The sequence below is a fragment of the Palaemon carinicauda genome, chromosome 7, assembly GCF_036898095.1.
Source record: "Palaemon carinicauda isolate YSFRI2023 chromosome 7, ASM3689809v2, whole genome shotgun sequence".
Classification (NCBI taxonomy): Eukaryota; Metazoa; Arthropoda; class Malacostraca; order Decapoda; family Palaemonidae; genus Palaemon; species Palaemon carinicauda.
The window spans coordinates 61,066,500-61,092,821 of NC_090731.1; the positions used below are offsets into that span (position 1 = coordinate 61,066,500).

Genomic DNA, 26,322 nt, shown 5'->3' on the forward strand with positions numbered 1-26,322 from the left:
GACGGGGCTGGACATGTATGCCTTTCCCCCGTTCAAGATCATCAATCTGGTTGTCAGGAAGTTCGCTCTCCTCAATTCGGGACGAATGATCCTAGTGGCTCCATTCTGGCCTGCGAGAGAATGGTTCACCGAAGTGGTAGGGTTGCTGATGGACTTTCCAAGAAGACTCCCGGCAAGTCCAGATCTTCTCAGACAACCCCACTACGAGAGATTTCACCAAAACCCCCTCGCTCTCAATCTGACTGCCTTCAGACTGTCGAGAAGCTCGTTAGATCTCGAGGCTTTTCGGCACAAGCGGCGAAAGCTATTGCCAGGGCAAGGAGGATCTCTTCACAAAGAGTCTACCAGTCAAAGTGGGAGACCTTTAGAGCTTGGTGCAGGAGGCGCAAGGTTTCCTCGTCCTCTACCTCTCTAAGCCAGATTGCAGACTTTCTTTTGTACCTCAGGCAGGATGCTAAGCTGGCTGTATCTACCATTAAAGGATACAAGAGCATGCTCTCAACCGTCTTTAGGCATAGAGGCTTAGAGTTATCTCAAACTAAGGACTTGCAGGACCTCATTAGGTCTTTTGAGACAACGAAGCAGGTGCACTTAAGACCCCCTTCTTGGAACGTGGATGTGGTGCTTAAGTTTTTGTGCTCCAGGAAGTTTGAGCCTATCTCGCAAGCTTCTCTGCGAGATGTGACTAAGAAAACCCTCTTCCTTTTGTCTCTAGCAACTGCCAGGAGGATCAGCGAGGTCCAGGCAATCGAGAAGCGTGTAGGCTTCACCCTAAATGGAGTGGTTTGTTCCTTGAGGTTCGACTTTCTCGCCAAGAATGAGAACCCTTCGAAACCCTGGCCTAGGACTTTTGAAGTCCCTAACCTCACGAATCTAGTAGGTCAGGAACAGGAAAGCCTCCTCTGCCCGGTTAGGGCTCTCAAGGCTTATTTGGCCCACACTAAGAGCGTGAGGGGTGCTTCCAACTCCTTATGGTGTTCGGTGAAGGATCCTCAAAAACCCCTATCAAAGAACGCTTTGTCCTTTTTCCTGAGGGAAACTATTAGGGAAGCCCACCTCTTTTGTGAGGAAGAAAACTTCGCCCTGTTAAAAGTACGGGCTCACGAAGTAAGGGCCATTGCTGCTTCACTGGCATACCGGAAAAATATGTCAGTTAAGCAGATCATGGACGCAATGTTCTGGAGGAGCAACTCTGTCTTCGCTTCTCATTACCTCAGAGAGGTAAGAGTGGACTATGACAAGTGTTATACCTTGGTCCCATACGTAGCTGCGGCTTCTGTATTAGGCAAAGGAGTTACTACCCCCACTCAACCTTAGTTTATGTACTTGTATTTGGGTTTGTGTTTTTTATGATTGTCTGAGGTCCTCGTCCTGTGGTACGGTTCCCTCAGTCCAGATAGATAGTTTATATCTATTTCTGCAAGGTTAGGTGGTTAGCTTTAGTAAGGTTGCAGGTTTTTTATATGGGAAGGTAGTTTTCTGAAGTCTAGTCAAGTTGTTGGTCCTACCCCTTTGACAGACTCGATTGAGTTGTTTGCAGCGTAGCAGGTCTACTCCTGGCTGAACACTCCTAAGGAAAAGCGACTCTAGAGGCAGTTACCTTTGAAGTCAGCTACCTTAGCAGGTAAGGAATCAAGGTGTTTGTTCTCCTACAACTCTTTTGTTGTTTCCCCAACTATGTTTTTCTGTCTGTTTCCCTCCTCCAAATGTGTGAATCAGCTATATATATATAACTGCCAGGTAAGTTCTATTCATAAAAATGGAGTTTTTATGATAAAACAAAGTTTTATGAATACTTACCTGGCAGTTATATATATATTTTAAAGCCCACCCACCTCCCCTCAGGAGACAGGTCGGGCAAAGATAATCTGAGGAACAGAAAACGGGAATGATTCCAAGTACCACCCTGTAAGGGTTGTTAACCATCTAACCACACAACCACCACAAGGCGGTTGCCGCGATTTTCGATTAAATTCTGCCGCAGTCGGAGACTCAGCTATATATATATAACTGCCAGGTAAGTATTCATAAAACTTTGTTTTATCATAAAAACTCCATTTTAAAATCATCCCTTAGGTGTGAGCTACACCTGTTTCCTCTGGAAATTTTTCATTGGATGCACTAGGATAGATTAACCATACGATTTTATTATCTGGAAGGTTGCAACAATTGACTGTGCGGGAAACACAAGTGTGTGTGTTTCCTTTCTGTTTTGTTATGCTAAACTGTGCATATCCAGTGATACGTAGTTCACTTGATACTCATGGAAATTTCTTCTCTTTACAGGAGGACCATCCGAAGTGCGGAAGTGTTTTCTGCAACGTCCGCAGCAAGAACTTCTGCGGACATGAGTTATGTAGGAGGCACGCAGCATGCGCTGTCTCCAAGGGTGATCTCCGGTATTGGGACCCTCAGGTATGTACCGTGTGCACTAACCTGGTTGCTGAGGCTTTTGATTCCCCTAGGACGGCGGAGTCAAGGGATATAGCAAGGGAGAAGCTTCGTACCTGGGTAAGGGGTTTCCAGAAGAACACCTCTGGACCTTATCTTCCAAGTGAGAAGATGAGGACTTACCTTTTCCCCAGGGCATCAGCTGATGCAGTGATTCCCCAGCCTCAAGAGGAGATCCCCCTAGTTCAGATCCCGGTGGATGCTGAAGTCGCGGTCGCCTTGCAGGACATCCAGTTGGACGACAGGATGTCCGACGTGTCCGAGCGTCTGGAGGAGGACCTCCTGGCAGAAGGCCAGGATGAAGATCAGGCTCCAGACATGGAAGAGGAAGAGGTCGACGAGGTGTCGGCTGCTGCGGTTCAGGTCCCTGAACCTATTCCCTCAACTTCGTCCGCTCTCCCAGTAGAGCTGGGACAGGCCCTCTCCTCCATCGTTGGAATGATCCAACAGATGCAGAAGGAGAATAATGAGAAGGCAGCTGCAATGGAACTGCAGATGCAGAAGCTTGCAGCTTCACGTGGGCCCCAGAAGAGGCTCAACGTGAAAGACCTTCCCTTGTGCTCAGATGTTAACCCGTGGAAATATGCTGAGCACATGCCGATGACGGTCGGAAAGATCGTCATGTCGGAAAAGTTGGGCTCAGTTCCCTAGAGGAGGTGGAATTCTGGCCCAGCAAAGGGTCGTATCCGGACTGTTATGTCCGTTTGAGGAAGGAACCAGCTTCAAAGGAGGAGACAGAGCCGAAGGAGGTCATAATGATGGACCATGCTAAGGCTCAAGCTTTGCTTTCATCCTCGATGAAAGAGAGGGGCTTCACGAACTCAAAGGTGGCTGCTTTGAGTAAGAAGCACCCTTCCTTTGTGTCCTCCCCTGCTAGAGCCTTCCCCTTTTTGCAGAAAGGGTTTGCGGCTGTGCTAAAAGCAGTCAAGGCTGGCAAGCCATGCCCCTCCTTGGAGGAGTGTAAACCCTTGTCGCTGGCCCTACCTATGGACCACAAGGACTGGAAGGACGTCCATCTTACCTTCTCAGTCGGGAAGTTGGAGGCTGACATTGCCGGACGTCAGTTCGGTGAGAACCTCCCTAAGCTGTCTGACTTTCTTTTGCGGAGGGAGCTCGAGACGAAAGAAAGACTGGCTGCCTCAATGTCTCTTCAGACCACTCTTGAGACGATGGCAAGTGAACCCAAGGTCCATGAGATGTTCATGGTAGTGGCCAAGACTCATCTGGCCACAGTGACGAAGGATCTTTACAGCTTCGTCAGGGCGAGGAGAGCTTGTAGGGAGTTTGTGTTCGCCTCGGCTGCGGTGAGGCACGAGCCAAGGAAACTAATCTCCTCCAACATTTGGGGCAAAGACCTTATCCCTAGCGAATCGGTCAAGGAGGTTGTTGATAAGGCCGCCACGGAGAATAGAAACCTTCTCCAGAAGTGGGGCCTGTCTATCAAGAGAAAGTCTTCCCCGGATGAGGGTCCCCAACCAAAGAGGAAGACTTAAGAGGACTAGGCTACCCTCTCGGCCAGCCAAGCCATTTAGACAGCAACAGCAATTGCCTATGCCTTCAGTGCCCCAGATGGTGGCACAAACCCCGACCACATTCCAGTGGGTACCCCAAGCCGTGTCGACACAGTCTCCGGCATTTAACCCAACGTTCGAAGGGCAGTCAACTTCCTTTCGAGCAAAGCCTAGAGGAGCAGTCAGAGGCTCGTCTAGGCGCCCTGCAAGGGGAAGAGGATTCAGGGGTGGTCGCGGTCAGGGAGGCAAGACCTCAGGACAGCAGTCGAAGTGAGATGATACCGGTAGGAGGGAGACTTCAGAATTTTCGGGATCGGTAGACCTTCGATCCCTGGGCCCACAGCCTACTCAAGAATGGACTGGGCTGGAGCTGGTACAGCACTCCACCCCCGTGCCCTCGTTTTTTCCAACACTCCACCCCCGTTCTGGAGGAGTACATTCAAGAACTGTTGGAGAAAAAAGTGATCCGAAGGGTAAAGTCCATCAAATTCCAAGGGAGGCTGTTTTGTGTTCCCAAGAAGGACTCGGAGAAACTCAGAGTCATTCTGGACTTGTCGCCACTCAACAAGTTCATAGTGAACTGCAAGTTCAAGATGCTAACACTGCACCACATAAGGACCTTACTGCCCAAGAGGGCATTTACCGTCTCCATAGATTTGTCAGACGCCTATTGGCACGTTCCAATCAATCGCCGACTCTCCCCCACCTAGGGTTCAAGCTACAACAAAGACTATACGCCTTCAGAGCCATGCCATTCGGGCTAAATATAGCCCCAAGGATCTTCACGAAGCTTGCGAGCGTAGCTCTCAAACAATTACGCCTAAAGGGAATTCAGGTGGTAGCCTACCTGGACGACTGGCTGGTGTGGGCAGCATCCAAGACAGAATGTTTGCAAGCTTCCCTGCAGGTGATCCAGTTCCTAGAGTATCTAGGCTTCAAGATCAACAGAAAAAAAGTCTCGACTTTCTCCATCTCAAAAGTTCCAGTGGCTGGGAATCCACTGGGACCTAGTGTCACACCAATTCTCCATCCCGGCGAAAAAGAGGAAGGAGATAGCTGGTTCTGTCAAGAGACTTCTGGATTCCGAAAGGATATCAAGACGTGAACAGGAGAGTGCTGGGTTCTCTCCAGTTTGCTTCGGTAACAGACCCGGTGCTAAGAGCACAGCTAAAGGATGCAACCAGAGTTTGGAGAAGTTATGCATCAAACGCGCGAAGAGATCTGAGAAGACCAGTTCCGCTTCGTCTACGTACTCTTCTCAGGCCTTGGTCCCATGCCAGACAACTAAAGAAGTCGGTACTTCTTCAGCCACCTCCCCCCTCGTTGACTATTCACACAGACGCCTCGAAGGAGGGGTGGGGAGGTCATTCTCATCGGAAGAAGGCCCAAGGGACTTGGTCCAATCTATTCAAGACATTTCACATAAACTTTCTGGAAGCTATGGCAGTGCTCCTTACCTTGAAGAAAGTCTCCCCGCGTCGCTCGATCCACATATGGTTGATGCTGGACAGCGAGGTGATTGTGAGATGCTTGAATCGACAAGGATCAAGGTCACCACCTCTCAACCAGGTGATGTTGGCCATCTTTCGACTGGCGGAAAAGAAGAAGTGGTTCCTGTCGGCAGTTCACCTTCAAGGAGTCCGCAATGTGACAGCAGACGCTCTATCCAGGTTCACACCGATAGAGTCGGAATGGTCCCTAGACGCAGGATCGTTCTCCTTCATCTTGAGTCAAGTCCCAGAACTGCAGATAGACCTCTTTGCGACGAAAGACAACAAGAAGTTGCCCCTGTACGTGTCCCCGTACGAGGACCCCTTGGCGGAAGCAGTGGACGCGATTTTCCTCGACTGGAACAGATGGTCCAGGATCTATCTGTTCCCTCCTCACAACCTTCTGTTGAGGGTCCTCAACAAACTTGAGATCCTTCAAGGGAGTAGCGGCAATAGTGGCCCACAAGTGGCCGAACAGCGTGTGGTTCCCTCTGGCATTGGAACTACGGCTGAAGTTTCTACCGCTACCAGATCCAGTTCTGACCCAGCGAGTCCAGAAGTCGACTGTCTGCGCTTCATTACAGAAAACCCGGACCCTGCAGCTCATGATTTTCTCTCCCTAGCGGTGAGAAAGCGTTTCGGGATTTCGAAAGACAGCATAGACTTCCTAGAGGAATATAAGTGCAAATCTACTAGAAGGCAATATGAGTCATCTTGGAGAAAGTGGGTGGCTTTTGTCAAGGCGAAGAATCCGCAGGATCTCGACGGACTTCTGCTTATCTTTCTTCATCCACCTCCATGGTCAAGGGTTGGCAGCTAACACGATTTCAACGTGTAAGTCTGCTTTGACAAGACCCATTCTATATGCCTTCCAGGTCGACCTCGCTAACGAGATCTTTAATAAAGTTCCGAAAGCCTGCGCTAGGCTCAGACCTTCAGCACCTCCAAAGCCCATTTCATGGTCTTTAGATAAAGTTCTTCATTTCGCTTCACTGTTGAACAATGAGGAGTGTGCGCTAAAGGATTTGACCCAAAAAGTTATTTTCCTATTTGCACTCGCGTCCGGGGCCAGGGTTAGTGAGATTGTAGCCCTCTCGAGAGAAGAAGGTCGTGTTCAGTTCTTGGATGGGGGAGAGCTGAACCTGTTTCCGGATCCTACGTTTCTCGCCAAGAACGAGTTACCCACCAACAGGTGGGGTCCCTGGAGAATCTGCCCTCTGAAAGAAGATGCATCTCTATGTCCAGTAGAATGCCTAAAGGTCTATCTTCGTAGAACTTCAGACTTCAAGGGTGGTCAACTATTTAGGGGAGAAACATCAGGCTCAAATTTATCACTGAAACAACTCAGGGCGAAAATCACATATTTTATTCGCAGAGCGGATCCTGACAGTACACCCGCAGGTCACGATCCGAGGAAAGTTGCCTCATCCTTAAATTTCTTTAATTGTATGGATTTTGAACATCTTCGTTCATACACTGGCTGGAAGTCTTCCAGAGTGTTCTTTCGTCACTATGCGAAGCAAGTGGAGCAACTAAAGAGGTCTGTGGTAGCAGTGGGTTGCGTCGTTAACCCTGCTGTTTAACTCTGCGAGGAACAGTGGATTTAATTGGGACGATTAATTCCAGGGTGAGTGTGTAGTTACATACTGTACTACAAACTAAGTGTGAGGGCACCAGGTTGCCCACGTTGACTGTTCCACTTTCAAAGGTGAACCTAGCATAAGTGCAGACATGTGTGCCGAGCGTTTCTAATGCTAATGTGACTGATTAGTAATACAGACTTTTACAACTTTGATACCTCGGTATGTTAAAAGTGGCGCTAATGTTTTTCTTTCAGATAAACAAGTTTCTGTTTACTATCATGCTTATGCTTAAATTTTTGGTTATCCTCCTCTTATATATATATAATTGTTGTTAACCTGTTTATTTATTGTCTGTCATTAAATTTGTTCTGGCGAACCTTGCGTCTCCTTCACCTGTGTCAATTTATTGATAATAATTGAGCATTCTTTCTATGTATATTTATCTGGGATAATTCTAATAGATTGTTCCTTTATGCAAGCTAATTTTGCATTGGTTTATGCTTTCTCTTAGCGGGAGGACTCCATCCCCTAAGGGGACGGTGGCGGATATGCAAGTTTCCTCCTACTCGGATATAAACCTTTGTCCAATACAGTATTGAACGGAGAACTGGTCGATATTTCATATTGACGCAGTGGTTCTTTACAAACTATGCTTTACATAATATAGGGTGAGACCACTATATTGGCTTGCCTGTTATTCATACATAGGTATATGTACTCTTCGAGACTTTTCCAGAGTCTAGTAGGACTCTTCCCTGTAGGGGGCAGGAAGCTCTAACATGGTTTATGGTTAGTTGAAAAGATGTATAACGGTAACATCTTAGGTCTCTAGGTCTAGTCGACCGGGGAAATACCTCCGGGGAGTACGGCACATTCTGAGAATCCACAGATACAGTAATGCTCTGGTATACTTCCATTAGGACGACATGGCTTGAGCCCAAAGAACGGATTTTGAGCGAAGCGAAAAATCTATTTTTGGGTGAGATGGCCATGTCGTCCTGATGGACCCGCCCTTCCCTTTCTATGAAAGGGCTGTAGGTCCCCTCCCTACATACAGTATCTGTAGCACCTCGTGTATCGCTACAAGGAATACAGATGGCGCCGTAAGCGGCGCAATGCATGCTTACGAAACGGGAGAAGAGAGAGCCTTGCGAGCGGCTCTTCTTTTTCTTTCTCGCTTTCGTTTTCTTGCCAATTGACCCCTTCGAAGTGTTATCTCTGTTCGGGGTGCAGATTGCCATGTGGCGTGTCAAGAATACGTCCTCTGATATTTCGCGATATCCCTGATTCTTTTATTAGGGATATTCGCTCCAGGAGTTAGAATTCTGAGTACCTTAAGGTAAATTCTCTGGGAATATCGCTGTAGTTGTAATATACCCAAGGAAGCTACCGTATAGGAACTTCCATCAGGACGACATGGCCATCTCACCCAAAAATAGATTTTTCGCTTCGCTCAAAATCCGTTTTTTTGACTTATTGTCTTACATTTTATTTCTTTATATGTTTTTAGATTTTTATTTTTATTTATAAACTATTCGCCTTATATTTTATTTGTGAATGATTCTGGTATATTTCACATTTGATCTCAAGATATAAGTTAGTAGGGAGTTTAAAAATATTTACTGGGTTTATACTTTTTCTTACTCTTTACCTATTGAAGTGAATTATTTGCTATTGCTGAGACATATTTTGTGGATACATACAGTATCTAACTTATTCAACGGTAATCTATTCTTGCATATTCTCGTTTGTTTTTATCTAACAGCTTGATAGAGTATTTTCATTTATTACTGATTTGTGTTGAGCTATTGCTTGTTGTGTGGATATTTTAACTTACTATGCCATTTATGTATTTAATAATCATTCAGTTTTATGAGTTACCTGACATATGCTGTATAAATTATGTAATGCTAATATCCGAGTCATATTGGTGGTATTCGTTAGTACTTATACAATATATTGGTATTTTTTGTTTGTACTGGTGAAGGACTTTAACTGTCGATCATATAGGCTGTTTGGCTCCAGGTAAACTATCCGTATGTTATATAGTATAAGATTTGCAACATTTCTGAGTAGATGGTGCCATTTTTATACGACTGAAGTCTGAAGCATATTGTAAAGACATTAATGGGGAATGTTTTATTTTAAAGAAAGATATGTTTTATTGAAAGATATAAGAACTATTTAATTTGATACATTTTCTGTGATTTAGAACTCCAAAAAAAAAAAAAGTATTGCTATTATTACATGCTATCAAGGCTCTTAGATACAGAGTGGAGTGATACATGTTTCTGTTTTTGTAGAACATGAGTGGAAGATGGGGCCTTAGACTTCCATTCTACTGGCGCAGAACCCTACTTTGGATTGTACATCTCTTTGATCGTTATTTTTCTCTTGTTATTTGGTGGCATCGTAGAATCTTTAGGATGATAGGTATGTCAAGTGAGTGATTTTTTGGAAAATGGCTTTTATATGTCACCTTAAAATATAAAAATGATGTACTGTACTGTAAATAGTATGGTTCTCTTTCCATGTCACGTATCGTATGATACACAGCCACTGCATTTACTTGTATGGAACTTGATGGGCATGAGTGTGTGATATTTGTTGTTTTAGAATCTTGTACATAAGAGTATGGTAGATCTGAGTTTCAGCTTAAAGGACGGAAGCAACGTGACGGGCAATTTTCTTATAGATTTATTTTTATTGACTGTAAAATTTGTAGTAGCTAATTCTTTTACATGTTTTATGTAAAATGAAAACAATTTTTTGTGTATCAAGGCACATGTAGTGTTTTACTTGGATGTTAGTATCTTAATGATAAATGTAAAAGGCAATTGGTCAGCACTGTAGTTACAATGTGTGCTTTTCTGATGTTCTTTCTGTTTTATGTACATTATAAACGTAATTCATGTAACAAGTAGTCATGCTTACTGTTTACTGCTAAAACACTTATATGTTAGTGAACAGTCATGGATATCTGTTTTATATTTATCTTCTAGGTAAAGGTTAAACAGGGTGAATATTTATTGGTGCAGTTACTGTACTTGGAATTGAATTGTGGCACAATTTTACCCTGTTATAGGATGTCTATTTCAGTTTGTTCTTACAAGAATACAAACCGTGTTTTATCAAAGCACTTATAATATTTTTGAGGATGTTGCAGATGGTTTTAAAGGGGAGGCCTCTTGTGAGTTTGGGAAACAAAAAAATAGTTTTTTTCTGTTTGGTTAGTAATGGAAAACCTACAATGAGTTCTTTTCGCAGACAATTTGAGAACAAATGTGTTTGCTTTTCCAAGTACTTTAGTTTGCTTTGCATTGCCTCCTTTGTTATATGTACAGAATACTTAGAATGAATGATGTTTGGTATTTTCCATTGTGTGTTGAATGATTTAATTGGACAAGTGATCTCCTGCATTCTCCTTCCCTGCATTGATTTTGGATGCATGTTAGTATAAGTGCAATTATTATGCGGTGCTATCTTCTTGTTTACTTTGTATTTGTGTGCATGAGTATTTTGTTCAGTGAAGCAAGCATTAATTATCATTCTGATGCTGTATTTCATTAATTTAGTTTTCTTATGTTTTCATTTCTGAGTTCACAGGAAGGCAAACATTACTTTTCAGATGTCACTTTACTTATGACTGGTGCAGTTAAATTATGGATTCTATTTGCTGTTCTTAGCGACTTACTAAAATTAGATTTGTTCCTATACAAATGAAGACCATTAAAAAAGTATACTTCAGAGAAGGTAGAATGGTTACTTAAACTTTTAATTAGATGAAGCTGAGTGGCGAGTAGGCCCCGCCCACACTTTTTACATTGGCTGCTGGATAGTACAGACATACTTCTCACCGATCAGCATCTGGCTGTTTTAATCTTTTGCTTTTTATTTAAGATTGAATAAATGTTCTTACAGACAGTTGTGTTTGAGAAGCCAATTACATGAAGTGTTTCTTGATAACTATTGATTCTCTTGCAGTTTTCTGTGCTACCTGCCGTTATTCAAACCAGACCAAGACGGGGAAATATTAGGCTTATTGCCATTATTTTGGCAATACGCTGAAGACACAGCTTGAAGACAAGCCATTGGGTTTCATCATTGTATTTTGTTTTCCTTCCTATTAGTCCACTTTGAATAAGTCCCAGAGAGGTCATATGATGAGAGGTGTTTCTTCACTGGATTTCATGAGAATGTAGATAGGACCCACAAATATTACCTACTTATTCTTGATGTCTTTGTGGATGCTAGTGAGTTTTAAAGATTAGAGAATTGTATAGTATACAACCCTGGGAGATGTCTTTTTCTATTTTTTACAACAGATCTAGGAAGTTTTTTATCACTACAGAATCAAAACTAACATCATCCCTTGTATGACAAGTCTTGAGCTTGAACTATCCCCAGAACGCCTCTGAATAGTGGAACTTGAGGTCTTGAATATACCATAAAATTGATTATTGGATTCTTTTGTCTATGGAGGTGATAGTATGAATTCAATAATATGGGTACAGTATTGGTCTTGTCCCTTTATACCTCCTAATGTTTGCTGTTGCAAAGGATCTTTTGATTTTCTTCTTTTCTTTCAACTGTTTCATCATACAGGAATTATGAATGTCTTTTGTTCTGTGGAAGCTTTTTTAGCTGGTTGATATTTTCTATTGTTAGTTCCTTGTTAATGAGTTTTTATTTTTTAGTCAACAACAATGAATACTGAGACCTTTAGAAATTTGTGACAACAATTGAATTCTGAACTTTGCATAAAATGTAAAACAGGACGTTACTAAGATTCAGTATATTCCACAATATATTAGAAACATGCTAGAAGAGGAAATCCAGAGTTTTATATCGAGTGAAAGAAGTTTTTATCAAGATGCAATCCTTTTAGAGTTCTTTATAAGGTCTAGTACATATTATTTTAAGTTTTATCTTTTTGCTTCACACATTTGGGTTATTTCTCTGCCCAGTCAATTATCCTTCCCTTTCTTGTTGCATGATACAGTCCTTCTCAGATACAAGTCAGCCAGTCTAGATTTCTCGACATTCTCTTCAGAAAAGCATATCCAGCTTTTCTGGGTTGATCTGTGACGGCCGGTGAAAAGGGTCCTTCTTTACACTTTTCTGATATAAATCTTCCAAATATACTAGAGAAAGATAAAAGCATGGAATGCAGAGGTTACTACCCTCGCGCGATCACCTTGTTGGTGTCGTGTATTTAACAAGGGCGTGTGGAAACCACTATTCACAGGCTGTCTTCCATTTAGATAATCCCTTCATCAAAGGGGAGGGCCGTGGCAGGCCCTAGAGAATACAGTTGGGCTACCCCACCGACACCTACTACTCGCGCTCTCCAGGTCATCCTTCTGTTTTGGACTTGCCCGCAAAGTCTATAAGTGTTTTGCTCAGTGTTTTCGCAAGTGTTTGTTGTTAATTCAACATGACTGACGTTGCTACTTCACCTTTACCAATGTTAAGTACCACACGCCCTTGTTAAATACACGACACCAACAAGGTGATCGCGCGAGGGTAGTGACCTCTGCATTCCATGCTTTTATCTTTCTCTAGTATATTTGGAAGATTTATATTAGAAAAGTGTACAGAAGGACCCTTTTCACCGGGCGTCACAGGTCTCTCCCCAGAAAAAAGATTTTTCCTTCGTCAAAATCCCTTATTTATCCCCTTTCAAAATTAATTTGCCTTTGGACTGGTACTAAAAGCAATAGATTGCTTTCTTTATAGCTTACAAACTCATCATGCTCAAGGATATTAGGCTAAATAATTTGTAAGTAATATTCATAAAAAAAAAGGATTTTTTTTTATGTTTCTCCATTTTCAAACAAGGATCCAATTTTGATGCTCAACCTTTTCTTTTCTGAGAGCCCTGAGTTTTTTAAGCAACATTACCTTGGACACCCCCCCCCCCCCATACCTTTGGCTCTTTGTCACCCTCAGACAGTCGCCAGCTTAATGTGGCAATTCCTCAAAATTACTGTTGTGGTTATATTAAAATAACAAGTTTGCAGTGATCATTTTTTTCCTTCTCCCACAGGTACAAACCCTCATCCTCTAATAGGAGTACACTGCAGTACAGTACAGTAATTGAAAACTTGGCTTGATGGGTAGCAGGGAACCCTTCCATTACCCCATTTCACTGAATAGCCACCTTGATTTCAGCCGCTGAGGCATACATACATCTCTTGGTGCGACTAAACTTGGCTAATAATGTCTTCTTTTCAGTGTGGTTGGTTGCTTTTGATAATGGAGAAACCACGTGTGGGCATCTGTTCCTGGGCTGGCATTATTGGCTGTAGGTGTGGAATGTTTATAAGCAGGAGCTGAGTGGCTCCCCATTCATTGTGCCCTTCTTGCACAGGTCATGACTATAAAGACTAATTGCTCTGTAAGGAATGTAAATCATGGCCTTTGAATTGGCTTCAGTATGGTAAGAGAAGAAAAAGAAGGCTTAAGCAAGATACATTTCCTCTGAGGTCTTCCTTTAAGTCTAAGAGTTCTGCTAAGCCTCTCTCTCCTTCTGGTATTCAGGCTTCCGAACCCTCTCCTTTATCCCTCCCCTGTGGGATGATGGAGAAGGATGGCAACCTTCAATTGACCTTAATGCAAGGTCTGAAGGAGTTGGTCCTTCCTGCTTCCCCTAGAGCGGCAAGTAGTCCCCTGGTAGTTCGGAGTGAGTCTGATGATTTTTCAATTATTGACTTGGTGAGAGACGACGCCATAGGACATCGTTGTCATCCTTAGGGTTGAAGGGTATCCCATCAGTGGGAAAGATTATGTTGGCTCTAGCTACCAATAAACCTAAAGCTTCCTCAGTTTCCAACCCTTGTCCTACTTAGTTGGTAGCAGTGACTCAACGGTTTCTGGTTTGTGAGCACTTCAACTATGGCCATTAACTTTCATGAAAAATCTACAAAACAAAACCCACTGAAAATTACTGCGATCCTCAAAGCAAGTGAAATAGAACTTTAAATCTTAGGAATTACACCAAAGAGGAAATAAAAGTTTCTCGCTGACTTTCAGATTACTGGAACAATCATAATGGTAATTAATTTCTAAATAATAGACACACGGGGAGAGCGGACACTTGGGGGCGACAGTTATAAGTGAAATCAAATTGAAAGGGAATATTTGCTGAAGCTTATCAAGGATCCCTTGTACGTCTCTCAAGTGTCCAGCTATCTTTATTAACATTACCTTTAGTATTTGTTGCTAAGTGAGGAAAAGTCTGCTGATAAAAAATATTCTTGGTTATTTAATCAGTTGGTTATTCTGTTGCTGTGGTAACTCCAAAATTGGCAATTCTCCAGCGATTGAACTTTTTGAAACCTAATTGATTGAGGCTTTATTTTTAGCATAGCATAGAAGAGAAAAATTATGAGATACTACCTTTGAGGTTATAAAAATGACACGTTTAAAGTTATTCTCTGCTTTAAATTCCTTGTGCTGACTTGGATAATTGTTTAACCCCTTAGCAGATGCATTCAGAAGGTGAGAACTCCTTACTCCCTGTTTAAACATTAAAAAAAATATTCTTTTAATATATCTTGTGGTGTAATCATTTTTGTAAATTGTGTAATAAGGGTGTAGAAAGCTTTCAAGTGCTGTTGATTTTATTTATAAAACTGTCATCTCTTCAGTTGTGCATGTAAATATCAGGTAGATGTTATTGCTACTTTAAAATCACGTAGTTATATGGGAGATTTTAATCAACTTGCAGCTTTATTCGGCCTATTTTTTCTTTGTGCAGTGCAGCGACGTATAGACCTTGGTAATTCATTAGACCCCAAACAAAAGTGGATATGAAGTACTTTTGGGGGGAGCTTTATTTGTCATTACATAGTACTGTAGACTGTACTTTATTGTAAAGTTAGAACATTTTTTCAGGTGAAATAATGGATTACCTACCATTTTTTTCTGAAGTGAACTTCGTCTTGTGATAAATATATTTTAAAACTTGTAAAATGAATGTGCTTATAGATAATGTCGATCCTCGTGATATTTGTACATTTTTTCAAGTGGAACTTTTTAGTTATTTTCTAGTGTGCCGTACTTCAATTTTTGATGTAGTATTTTTCAAGTTTTATTTTTTAATAGATTTAGGTTCATCTTAGGCAAAGTTAAACTGCTATTGTATTTTTGTTTACAGCACTGTTCACTATTTTTGGAACAGAATATTTAGAATAAGTATTCCAGATGCAGTTTTTCCTATTTCCCTTTTCAAGGTTGATTTTGTTAGCTATATTTTATTTTTAATTGGAACAACATCGAGCATTAAGAAGTACGTTATTCATGCTCCGTGTTGAATTGTATTTACAGCTTTTCATGTTATTCTTTAAGTTTGTTTACCAACGGTCTCTTTTATAAACCCTTCTTTACTAGTTATTTTCAGTCTGTTTACTACTTTTACAGCGTGCATGACATACGAGGGTGCTCTCAGTGAACCAGAGGATTTCCCAAAGTCCGAAGAACCAGTTTGGATTCTAGGAAGGCGTTATTCGACCCAAACAGGTAAATTAACTTGCTAACTGAATGAAATCATATTGGTAATTATTAAGGAATCATAGTATCATGGCTTTCTGTACAGTGTGTTTATCGCCCATGAGTAGTTATTTTTTTGCGCAGTGGCACTTCAACCAATAGGATCTTGATAATAATTGGACTTGTCAGAAGCCATAAAAAGGAAAATTATATTTTCTCCTTACTGGCATATTCTAATAAGAACACAAGCTGTAATAGGATCTTGATAATAATTATACTTGTCAGAGTGCCATAAAAAGTAAAATTATATTTTCTCCTTACGGGAATATTCTGATAAGAAAACAAGTTGTACGAACTGCTGAGGTGAGCTCCACCGTTGCTGCCTTTTCCAATCTATGAGAGTGAGTTCGTGGATTTTCTGGAAGATTGACCCAATGTACTTGAGCTCTATAATTTATTCTACTTCATCTACCTCATTTTTTTTTTGCGTTTATCATAATGTAATCGTTTGTCAGTGACTTCCTAGTACATGTAGGGGTGACAGGGGTGATATTTTCTTTTAACTAATTTTACACTACAGTACAGGAATGTTTTATGCTGTAATGTATTGACGGTGCTTGTTGAAATTACGTTCATCAAGAAGAGAATGTGTCAACATCTGTTGTTGCTGTTTCAGATTACCTGGCCCTGACGACCAGGCACGGGCTCTTGCACACTTGCAGCCCGTAGGTGTTTATTTGGGTTTTTGGTTGTAGGTGATTTAGGTTGTGGGAATATCAGTAACTTTTAATTATAGGTGGTTCAGGATAGGATGTGGGTTAAGGATGATCAGCAGCTTTTATTTGTAGGTAGTTTGGTATAGGATGTGGTTTAAGGATACTCAGCAACTTTGGTTTTTGTATTTTATTTATTGAATGTTGAGGATAATAGGGAGGCAGATATAATTGCTGTTGCAGGTGTTGAGGTGCCAGTGATGGGAGATGAGAATGAGAGAGAGATTACAATAGATGAAGTGAGGAGAGCACTAGATGAAACGAGAGTAGGAAAAGCATCTGGTATGGATGGTGTGAGAGCTGAGATGTTGAAGGAAGGGGGTGTGACTGTACTTGAATGGTTGGTGAGATTGTTTAATATGTGTTTTGTGTTGTCAATGGTACCAGTAGATTGGGTTTGTGCATGTATTGTACCACTATATAAGGGTAAGGGAGATGTGCATGAGTGTTGTAATTCAAGAGGTATTAGTTTGTTGAGTGTAGTTGGAAAAGTGTATGGTAGAGTAATGATTAATAGGATTAAGGATAAAACAGAGAATGCAATCTTGGAAATACAGGGTGGTTTTAGAAGAGGTAGGGGCTGTATGAATCAGAGTTTTACAGTTAGGCAGATATGCGAGAAATATTTAGCAAAAGGTAAGGAGGTGTATGTTGCGTTTATGGATCTGGAGAAAGCATATGATAGAGTTGATAGGGAAGCAATGTGGAATGTGATGAGGTTATATGGAGTTGGTGGAAGGTTGTTGCAAGCAGTGAAAAGTTTCTACAAAGGTAGTAAAGCATGTGTTAGAATAGGAAATGAAGTGAGCGATTGGTTTCCGGTGAGAGTGGGGCTGAGACAGGGATGTGTGATGTCGCCGTGGTTGTTTAACTTGTATGTTGGAGTGGTGAGAGAGGTGAATGCTCGAGTGCTTAGACGAGGATTAAAACTGGTAGGCGAGAATGACCATGAATGGGAGGTAAATCAGTTGTTGTTTGCGGATGATACTGTACTGGTTGCAGACACAGAAGAGAAGCTTGACCGATTAGTGACAGAATTTGGAAGAGAGTGTGAGAGAAGGAAGTTGAGAGTTAATGTGGGTAAGAGTAAGGTTATGAGATGTACGAGAAGGGAAGGTGGTGCAAGGTTGAATGTCATGTTGAATGGAGAGTTACTTGAGGAGGTGGATCAGTTTAAGTACTTGAGGTCTGTTGTGGCAGCAAATGGTGGAGTGGAAGCAGATGTACGTCAGAGAGTGAATGAAGGTTGCAAATTATTGGGGGCAGTTAAGGGAGTAGTAAAAAATAGAGGGTTGGGCATGAATGTAAAGAGAGTTCTATATGAGAAAGTGATTGTACCAACTGTGATGTATGGATCAGAGTTTTGGGGAATGAAAGTGATGGAGAGACAGAAATTGAATGTATTTGAGATGAAGTGTCTAAGGAGTATGGCTGGTGTATCTCGAGTAGATAGGGTTAGGAACGAAGTGGTGAGAACAGGTGTAAGAAATGAGTTAGCAGCTAGAGTGGATATGAATGTGTTGAGGTGGTTTGGCCATGTTGAGAGAATGGAAAATGGCTGTCTGCTAAAGAAGGTGATGAATGCAAGAGTTGATAGGAGAAGTACAAGAGGAAGGCCAAGGTTTGGGTGGATGGATGGAGTGAAGGAAGCTCTGGGTGATAGGAGGATAGATGTGAGAGAGGCAAGGGAGCGTGCTAGAAATAGGAATGAATGGCGAGCGATTGTGACGCAGTTCTGGTAGGCCCTGCTGCTTCCTCCGATGCCTTAGATGACCACGGAGGTAGCAGCAGTAGGGGATTCAGCCTTATGAAGCTTCATCTGTGGTGGATAACGGGGGAGGGTGGGCTGTGGCACCCTAGCAGTACCAGCTGAACTCGGTTGAGTCCCTTGTCAGGCTGGGAGGAATGTAGAGAGTAGAGGTCCCCTTTCTTGTTTTTGTTTCATTTGTTGATGTCGGCTACCCCCCAAAATTGGGGGAAGTGCCTTGGTATATGTATGTATGTATTTATTTTATCTTGGATTTATAGGATTGGTTAAATGAAGGAAATTGTGCTTACATTTGCATCCTTATTATCACAAGTGTGAAGGCATCATCTTTTGTTTGTTATGAGATCTTGCATTCAAAATTGTTAAAACCTGTAATTACTCTGTGTGTGCGCTCATTATTGTGAATTTGTCAATTCTAGCTGGGAATAGGTTATCGCGAGTTACTGCGACCACGTGTTACTGAAAATAGGTTTTATATGTTAATACTGTACACTGATACAGTATAATACTGTTAGTATTTATTTTACTTTTATTTTGATAAAAAAATTTCAAAATGTCATGGTATTTCATATTTAATAAGTAGTAGAGAGTAGCACTGATTAACTAGGCCATTATGTTGATTTTACAAGGATGTCCTCTTGAAATCTATGTATTTTGCAAATAAATCTTTGAAATTTAGTGATAAGTAAAACATACAGGTTATTTAAGATGTATTAATTTCAAGAAATTATTGTTTAAGATTTGCACTTTGGATGTAGTTTCCTATACAGTAGTAGCTCATGTTGTAGAATGTTCGGTATTTATCAGATTTCGTTACCAATTTGTTTGGCCAGACTCCCCAACTTTTCGATAAGTTGAAGTGCCATCATAGTTTGTCACCAATACTTGGCATTATTCCTCTTAACCAAACAGCATTTGGTAAAACTTTTTGTCAATGTTGAGTGTGCTGTCGTGACACTTATTCAGTCAAATATTTTATCCCCCTAACATTTTAATCTTAAAATATATTTAATTCAGGAAATGCAAAATACAGAATATTGAATTGATGAATTATTTTTTCAACATCTTCACCAGATCTCGCACAGTTAAGAGCTGACGTTCAGTCTCGATTATGGCTCACTTATCGTCGGAATTTTGCTCAGATTGGAGATTCAAATTTTACCTCAGACAAGGGATGGGGTTGTATGTTGAGGTGCGGGCAGATGGTGCTTGCAGAAGCTCTAGTACGGAGACATTTAGGTGAGTTATATACGTATATACATGTGGAACGCATGATTTTATTATTACTGGTACTGTATGTAATTTCTAAGTACAATATGTTTGTTAATTCTACCATGAGAAATGTGTCTCTAAGAAATATCAGATGCTGTAATTGGAGACTAGATTAATGATGAATATTAAATGTTGAATGGTAATTTCATGGCTAGAAACTACTGTTTAATTCTTATTCTTAACAAACTGTATCAAAGATAAAATATTTATTTCTACGCAAATACAAACCTTTGTCCTTTAATAGGAGTGTGATTTCAGCAAAGTTGGACAATACTATTAAAACTCATCACAAGGTGACGGTAGTTAGCTTGAAGGTTGTAGGTAAGCCCCACCCACCCGAGAGGTCACTAAGCTCCCACTTTGTTTTTAGCTTCCGCATAGTACTGAAGCACTTCCAATAGCCTCATGAGGCTGTTTTAATCTTACATTTTCTTCTAGGTAAATGTGCTGATAGGTCATTGTGTGCAAGTGATGTAAAGGTAGAAGACAGTCCTTACTTCATAACTATAGCTGTGCGACAATTTTCTGTGCAAACCTACCGGTAACTGTATTCTTATTCCTGTTGGATAGCATTCCTGTTTGCTGTTTATTCCCTTGCTAGTGTGGCTTTGTAACAATGATAGCAACATAATCCTATTAAAATTATCATTCCATAGACATCAGTGTGCTTTGTTGGGTGAAGAAGGTTTTGCTGCCGCCGGATGTTGCCCTTCTCCTCGTCTGTGTCTTCCCAATCCCGGACAGGCACTAAGGGTGTTTCACATAGTACAGTTGTTTTGTCTCTTGGAAAAGTCCTCTATGGTCCTCCTCTCCATGATACATCATCTTGACCTGCACAATCTGTGAAAGTAAGCATCAATTTCCTTCTCTTTTGTTAGTCTCCACTACAACTTCTAAAAGAAGAACAAGTAGATGTCATAGAAGGAGTCCGGGAGACCCAATCGATAGGAGTCGCATATGCATGACTGCTACCATTTCTTTCCTCGTGTTACCAGAAACTTCCCCTTTTGAAATTAATGTCAAGAGTTGGCCCATATCAGGTAGAAGTATCAGCACAAACATCTTAGTAAATTTTCATATAAGAACTGTCTTTCACGGCTTCAAAATCCAGAAATCTGGTGTAATTATAGATATTTTGAAAATTTTATATAAGGCTATCTGGCAAAAATCCTTAGTTTATGAGTTATGATTGGTCAACTACCATAACTGAAAACCTATTGTTTTATGAATAGAACTTACCTGGCAGTTATATATACATAGCTAATAATCTCTATTTCGGCAGAATTTTTCTAAACGAGGCAGCCGCCTTGTGGTGGTTGGGTGGTAACACCCGTTAAAGGGTGGTAGGAGGAATCATTCCCATTTTCTGTTCTTCAGTTCATCTCTGCCGGCCGGAATCACAACACGTTGGTCCGACGTTAAGAGTTTTTCTTCGCTTTCCCTGCTCGGTGTACCAGTCTGCTTTTTTGGTGAAGTACTCTGATTTGGGGTTTTGGCGATCGTACGTACATACATATACCAAAGGCACTTCCCCCAATTTTGGGGGGTAGCCGACATCAACAAGAAACAAAACAAAAAAGGGGACCTCTACTCTCTACGTTCCTCCAGCCTAACCAGGGACTCAGCCGAGTTCAGCTGGTACTGCTAGGGTGCCACAGCCCAACCTCCCACATTTCCACCACAGATGAAGCTTCATACTGCTGAGTCCCCTACTGCTGCTACCTCCGCGGTCATCTAAGGCACCGGAGGAAGCAGCAGGGCCTACCGGAACTGCGTCACAATCGCTTGCCATTCATTCCTATTTCTAGCACGCTCTCTTGCCTCTCTCACATCTATCCTCCTATCACCCAGAGCTTTCTTCACACCATCCATCCACCCAAACCTTGGCCTTCCTCTTGTACTTCTCCCATCAACTCTTGCATTCATCACCTTCTTTAGCAGACAGCCATTTTCCATTCTCTCAACATGGCCAAACCACCTCAACACATTCATATCCACTCTAGCCGCTAACTCATTTCTTACACCCGTTCTCTCCCTCACCACTTCGTTCCTAACCCTATCTACTCGAGATACACCAGCCATACTCCTCAGACACTTCATCTCAAACACATTCAATTTCTGTCTCTCCATCACTTTCATTCCCCACAACTCCGATCCATACATCACAGTTGGTACAATCACTTTCTCATATAGAACTCTCTTTACATTCATGCCCAATCCTCTATTTTTTACTACTCCCTTAACTGCCCCCAACACTTTGCAACCTTCATTGACTCTCTGACGTACATCTGCTTCCACTCCACCATTTGCTGCAACAACAGACCCCAAGTACTTAAACTGATCCACCTCCTCAAGTAACTCTCCATTCAACATGACATTCAACCTTGCACCACCTTCCCTTCTCGTACATCTCATAACCTTACTCTTACCCACATTAACTCTCAACTTCCTTCTCTCACACACCCTTCCAAATTCTGTCACTAGTCGGTCAAGCTTCTCTTCTGTGTCTCTTAGCTTATTTGCTGTTTTCATTATGAGTGAAAAGAGTCATTACCGTATCTGTGCGAATGAGGAATGTAAGGTGAGACTACCGAAAATGGCGGTAGACCCTCACACCGTGTGTTCTAATTGTAGGGGTTTTGTTTGTGCCCTTGATAATAGGTGCGGAGAATGTAAAGTTTTGGATGAGAAAGATTGGTTGATTATGAAGCGTTATGTGCGTAAACTAGAGCTCGATAGAGTTAGGAGAGCTTCTAGGTCTAAGTCTAAGTCTGTTAGTGGTAAGGAAGACGAACTTAGTGTAGATTTATCTATTGAACCTATAATTGATTCCTCTTTGGTAGTTGATCCTTCCCTTGAGTTAGTAACTCCTGCACCTCCTACAGGTTCCGTATCTACGGATGACCCTCGGTACGCTAGCCTGGCGGCCGAGTTGAAGGCCATTAAAGAACAACTGGAGGCCTTTAAAGGTAAGGAAAGTGAAAGTGCTTGTGTTAGTGCAGTGGAGGTGGGGACTGACCGAACCTGTCATTTCCCTAGGCCTAGACCTCTACCAAGCTCCCAGGACCAAGGGAGAAGGTACGTCGATGACCGAAAGGGGGTGAGAGGTACGTACCCTCGGTCAGCCGTCGCCTCAGACAGTCCTGTTGTCGATTCCCAGGCTGCTCTTGACCGTCACGGGAAAGACGTGTCGGATGTGTTGTTTTCTTCTCCGAATTCGTCCAGACGTAAATGGAAGTTTGAAGCTTCAAGACCTACTAAGAGGAGATGGAACCGCGACGAACGGTCTCGTTCTTTCTCTCCCGATTCTAGCAGTTATGAACCTTGTCCGTCGGAGGATGATTTCGACTCCGTGCCTGTGAAAAGGGTGAAGCCTACTGCCGAAGATCCTCCCCCTTCTACGAGTGTTATTCGTCAGCCCTCCCCTTCAGGGCCGCAAGACCCAGCTGATGTGTCTAAATCCTTTATGTCTGTCATGCAGGAACAACTTTTGACTTTAGTGCAAGCCTTTAGCCGCCCTCACGCCCAGTCTGACAGACGTAAAGACGACTCGTTACCAATTAAGAAGTCTGCTTCTAAGAGAGAACGGAGTTCTTCTTTAAAGAAAACTTCTCCCTCTCTATGCCAGGATGAGGAATGTGTGTTTTCGCCAGGTGATACTTCTTCTTGATACCAGGACGATACGGTTTCTCGTTCTCGATACCGAGACGATACCTTATCGAACGATGCTGCTTCTCGTTCTCTATACCAAGACGATACCGCCTCCCGTTCTCGATACCAGCACGATACCTCCTCTCGTTTGCTTCGCCACGACGATACCTCCTCTCGTTCGCTTCGCCACGACAATACCTCCTCTCGTTCGCTTCGCCACGACGATACCTCCTCTCGTTCACGACGCCACGACGATACCGACCCTAGTTCTCGACGCCACGACGATACCGCCTCTCGTTCACGACGCCACGACGATACCGCCTCTCGTTCTCGCCGCCACGACGATACCGCCTCTTGCTCTCGACATCAGAACGACTCTGCCTCTCGTTCTCGGTCCTAGGGCGATACCACCCTGCCTCTTCGGGACGATTCTGCCTCTCGTTCCAAGGATTCTTCTAGCGCTGGACTCCAGGATGCAACCCGTCTTTTGCAGGATGATGCCTTTGATTTGCCCTTGTCGCGTTCTAAGGATCCTTCTTCTCGTTCGAAGGATATTGCAGATGTGGATCAGGACCTCGAGGATGTTTCTGATGACGATGATAATCCTGCCGACGCTGCGGGAGATTACAAAGTTCTCTCTCACTCCCTTCTTGAACTTTTTGGAGAGGAATTCCAACCTGCTGCCCCTCAATCTCCTCAGTCCCAATTTAACAGAAAGAAGGCCAAGAAACAGTCGGCCTTCATCAAGATGAAACTGTCTATCTCACGAAAATTGATGACTGGATGAAGGAGTGGAGACAAGCAGTTAAGACTTCCTTCTCGTTTCCACCAGCTCGTCTTGCTTCAAAAGCGGGTATGTGGTATGCAACTGGGGAACCTTTGGGTCTGGGAGTGCCTTCCTCCTCCAAGGGTGACTTCTCTGGTTTAGTGGACTCTGCTAGAAGGCATTCTCTCAACTCAGCCAAGGTCATGTGGTCGATGTCGGAGCTGGATCATCTCGTCAAAGGTATTTTTAGAGCCTTTGAGGTTTTTAGTTTTCTAGACTGGTCGCTTGGGACTCTCGCAAGGAAAACTGACCAGATGGAAGGATCTAGGGACCTTACCAGTATTATGTCCTGTATGGATAAGGCCCTCAGAGATGGGGCGAATGAGTTGGCGGCGCTGTTCTCAGCTGGGGTCCTAAAGAAGAGAGCTCTGCTTTGCTCTTTTGCTTCTAGGTCTGTTACCACTGCACAAAAGTCTGAGCTTCTTTACGCCCCCCTCTCTCAACATCTTTTTCCCGAGTCCCTGGTTAATGACATTACGCTTTCTCTGGCCCAAAAAGTCACCCAAGACCTTTTGTCTCGTTCTGCTCGTAAGCCCTTGGCAGCCCCTCCTCTTTCTTCGAAACGGGAGGAAAGGAGATTCCAGCAGCCCTTTCGGGGCAGGACTACTTCAAGACCAGATTTTAGAGGGAGAAGGCAAGAATCAGGACCAAGATCTACCAGGGGTTCTTTCAGACCTCGCTCCAGAAAATGAAGTTCGTCTCCTCCAGACAGTAGGCGCAAGACTGTCAGGTTTTTGGCAGTCTTGGAAGAGGAGAGGGGCGGACACCTGGTCCTTCTCAGTCATCAAGGAAGGATACAAGATCCCCTTTCTGAAAAAACCTCCTCTCGCAGATGCTCCGCTGGCCTTAGTAGCCCGGTACTCAGATCCGGGGAAACAGAAGGCCCTAATAGACCTTGTCGACCAAATGCTAGACAAGGGGGCGATAGAACCGGTTCGGGATCTATCCTCCCCAGGCTTTTACAATCGCCTGTTTCTGGTCCCCAAGAACTCGGGCGGATGGAGACCCGTCCTGGATGTCAGCTCTCTCAACGTATTTGTGGAGAAGACAAAGTTCTCCATGGAGACGACTCAGTCGGTGCTGGCGTCAGTACGTCCAGGGGACTGGATGGTGTCCCTCGACTTGCAGGACGCATATTTCCATGTCCCCATCCATCCGACTTCAAGGAAGTACCTGAGATTTGTAATACAGGGCAAGTGCTTCCAATTCAGAGCTCTTTGCTTCGGTCTCAACACGGCTCCTCAAGTCTTCACCAGGATAATGGCGAATGTGTCAGGTTGGCTGCATCAGGAGGGGATAAGGATATCCTTCTATCTGGACGATTGGCTGATTCGTTCACGATCGAGGAAGAAATGTCTGGAGGATTTACGGAAGACTTTTATGCTGGCTCAAGATCTAGGCCTGGTCATCAACAGGGAGAAGTCTCAGATCAGACCAAATCAGACTATTTTCTATTTGGGGATAGTTCTGAATTCAGTTCTTTTTCGGGCTTCTCCCTCTCAGGAAAGAAAGACCAAGTGTCTCGTAAAAGTCAAAACTTTCCTGGACAAGAAGAGGTGCACAGCGAAGGAGTGGATGAGTTTGCTGGGGGGACTATCCTCCCTCGAACAGTTTGTCTCTCTGGGGAGACTCCACCTAAGGCCTCTTCAGCACTTTCTTTCGAAGACGTGGAACAGAAAGATGCAGGAAGACTCCTTTTCCTTCCCCATTCCAACAGAAGTCAAGAACCTTCTGAAGTGGTGGCTGGACCCAACCTTGTTAGGGGAAGGGATCTCTTTACACAAGAAGAACCCAGACCTAGTGTTGTTTTCAGACGCATCAGAGTCAGGCTGGGAGGGCAACACTAGGAAGCAAGCAGGTCTCAGTCTATTGGGAAGGAATTCAGCTGAGATGCCACATCAACAACGAGCTGATGGCCATTTTTCTGGGGCTAAAGGCCTTCAAGGACTTGGTGTCTGGGAAGATTGTGGAGGTCAACTCAGACAACACCACAGCTCTTGCTTACATCAGGAAGCAAGGAGGGACTCACTCTCTGTCTCTGTTCGAGACAGCAAGAGAGATCCTTCTTTGGGCGAAGAAGAACAGGATAAACCTGCTGACGAGGTTTGTTCAGGGACAGAAGAATGTGAGGGCGGACATGCTCAGCAGGAAAGGGCAGGTCCTTCCCACAGAATGGACCATCAACCAACAGGTCTGTCAGTCTCTGGAGGCTGTGGGGGAGACCCCTCATCGATCTTTTCGCTTCCAACTTATCCAAGAGGATCCCCATCTATTGCTCCCTAGTTCCGGACAAGGAGGCAATAGCAGTAGACGCCTTTTTGATGGATTGGACGGGGACGGACACTTATGCTTTTCCCCCGTTCAAGATCATCAATCTGGTAGTCAGGAAATTGGCCCTCCTCGATTCGGGACGGATGATCCTGATAGCTCCGTTCTGGCCGATGAGGAAATGGTTCACGGAGGTGGTGGACTTGTTGATGGACTTTCCAAGAAGCCTCCTTGCT

At 43.1% G+C, this 26,322-nt stretch overlaps 1 protein-coding gene across 3 annotated transcripts in view; it reads left to right on the plus strand.

Annotated features, from left to right (window-relative positions):
* Positions 1-26,322, plus strand: part of Atg4a (Autophagy-related 4a) — a 74,126-nt gene that overhangs the window by 12,002 nt on the left and 35,802 nt on the right. For 2 of the 3 annotated variants that reach the window (XM_068376696.1, XM_068376697.1), the window contains exons 2-4: positions 9,339-9,468; positions 15,460-15,558; positions 19,144-19,308. In XM_068376696.1, coding sequence (XP_068232797.1) covers positions 9,342-9,468; positions 15,460-15,558; positions 19,144-19,308 — 391 coding nt within the window. In that variant the 5' untranslated portion in view covers positions 9,339-9,341. The remainder of the gene's footprint in view (positions 1-9,338; positions 9,469-15,459; positions 15,559-19,143; positions 19,309-26,322) is intronic. The other variant, XM_068376698.1, reaches the window with a different exon arrangement.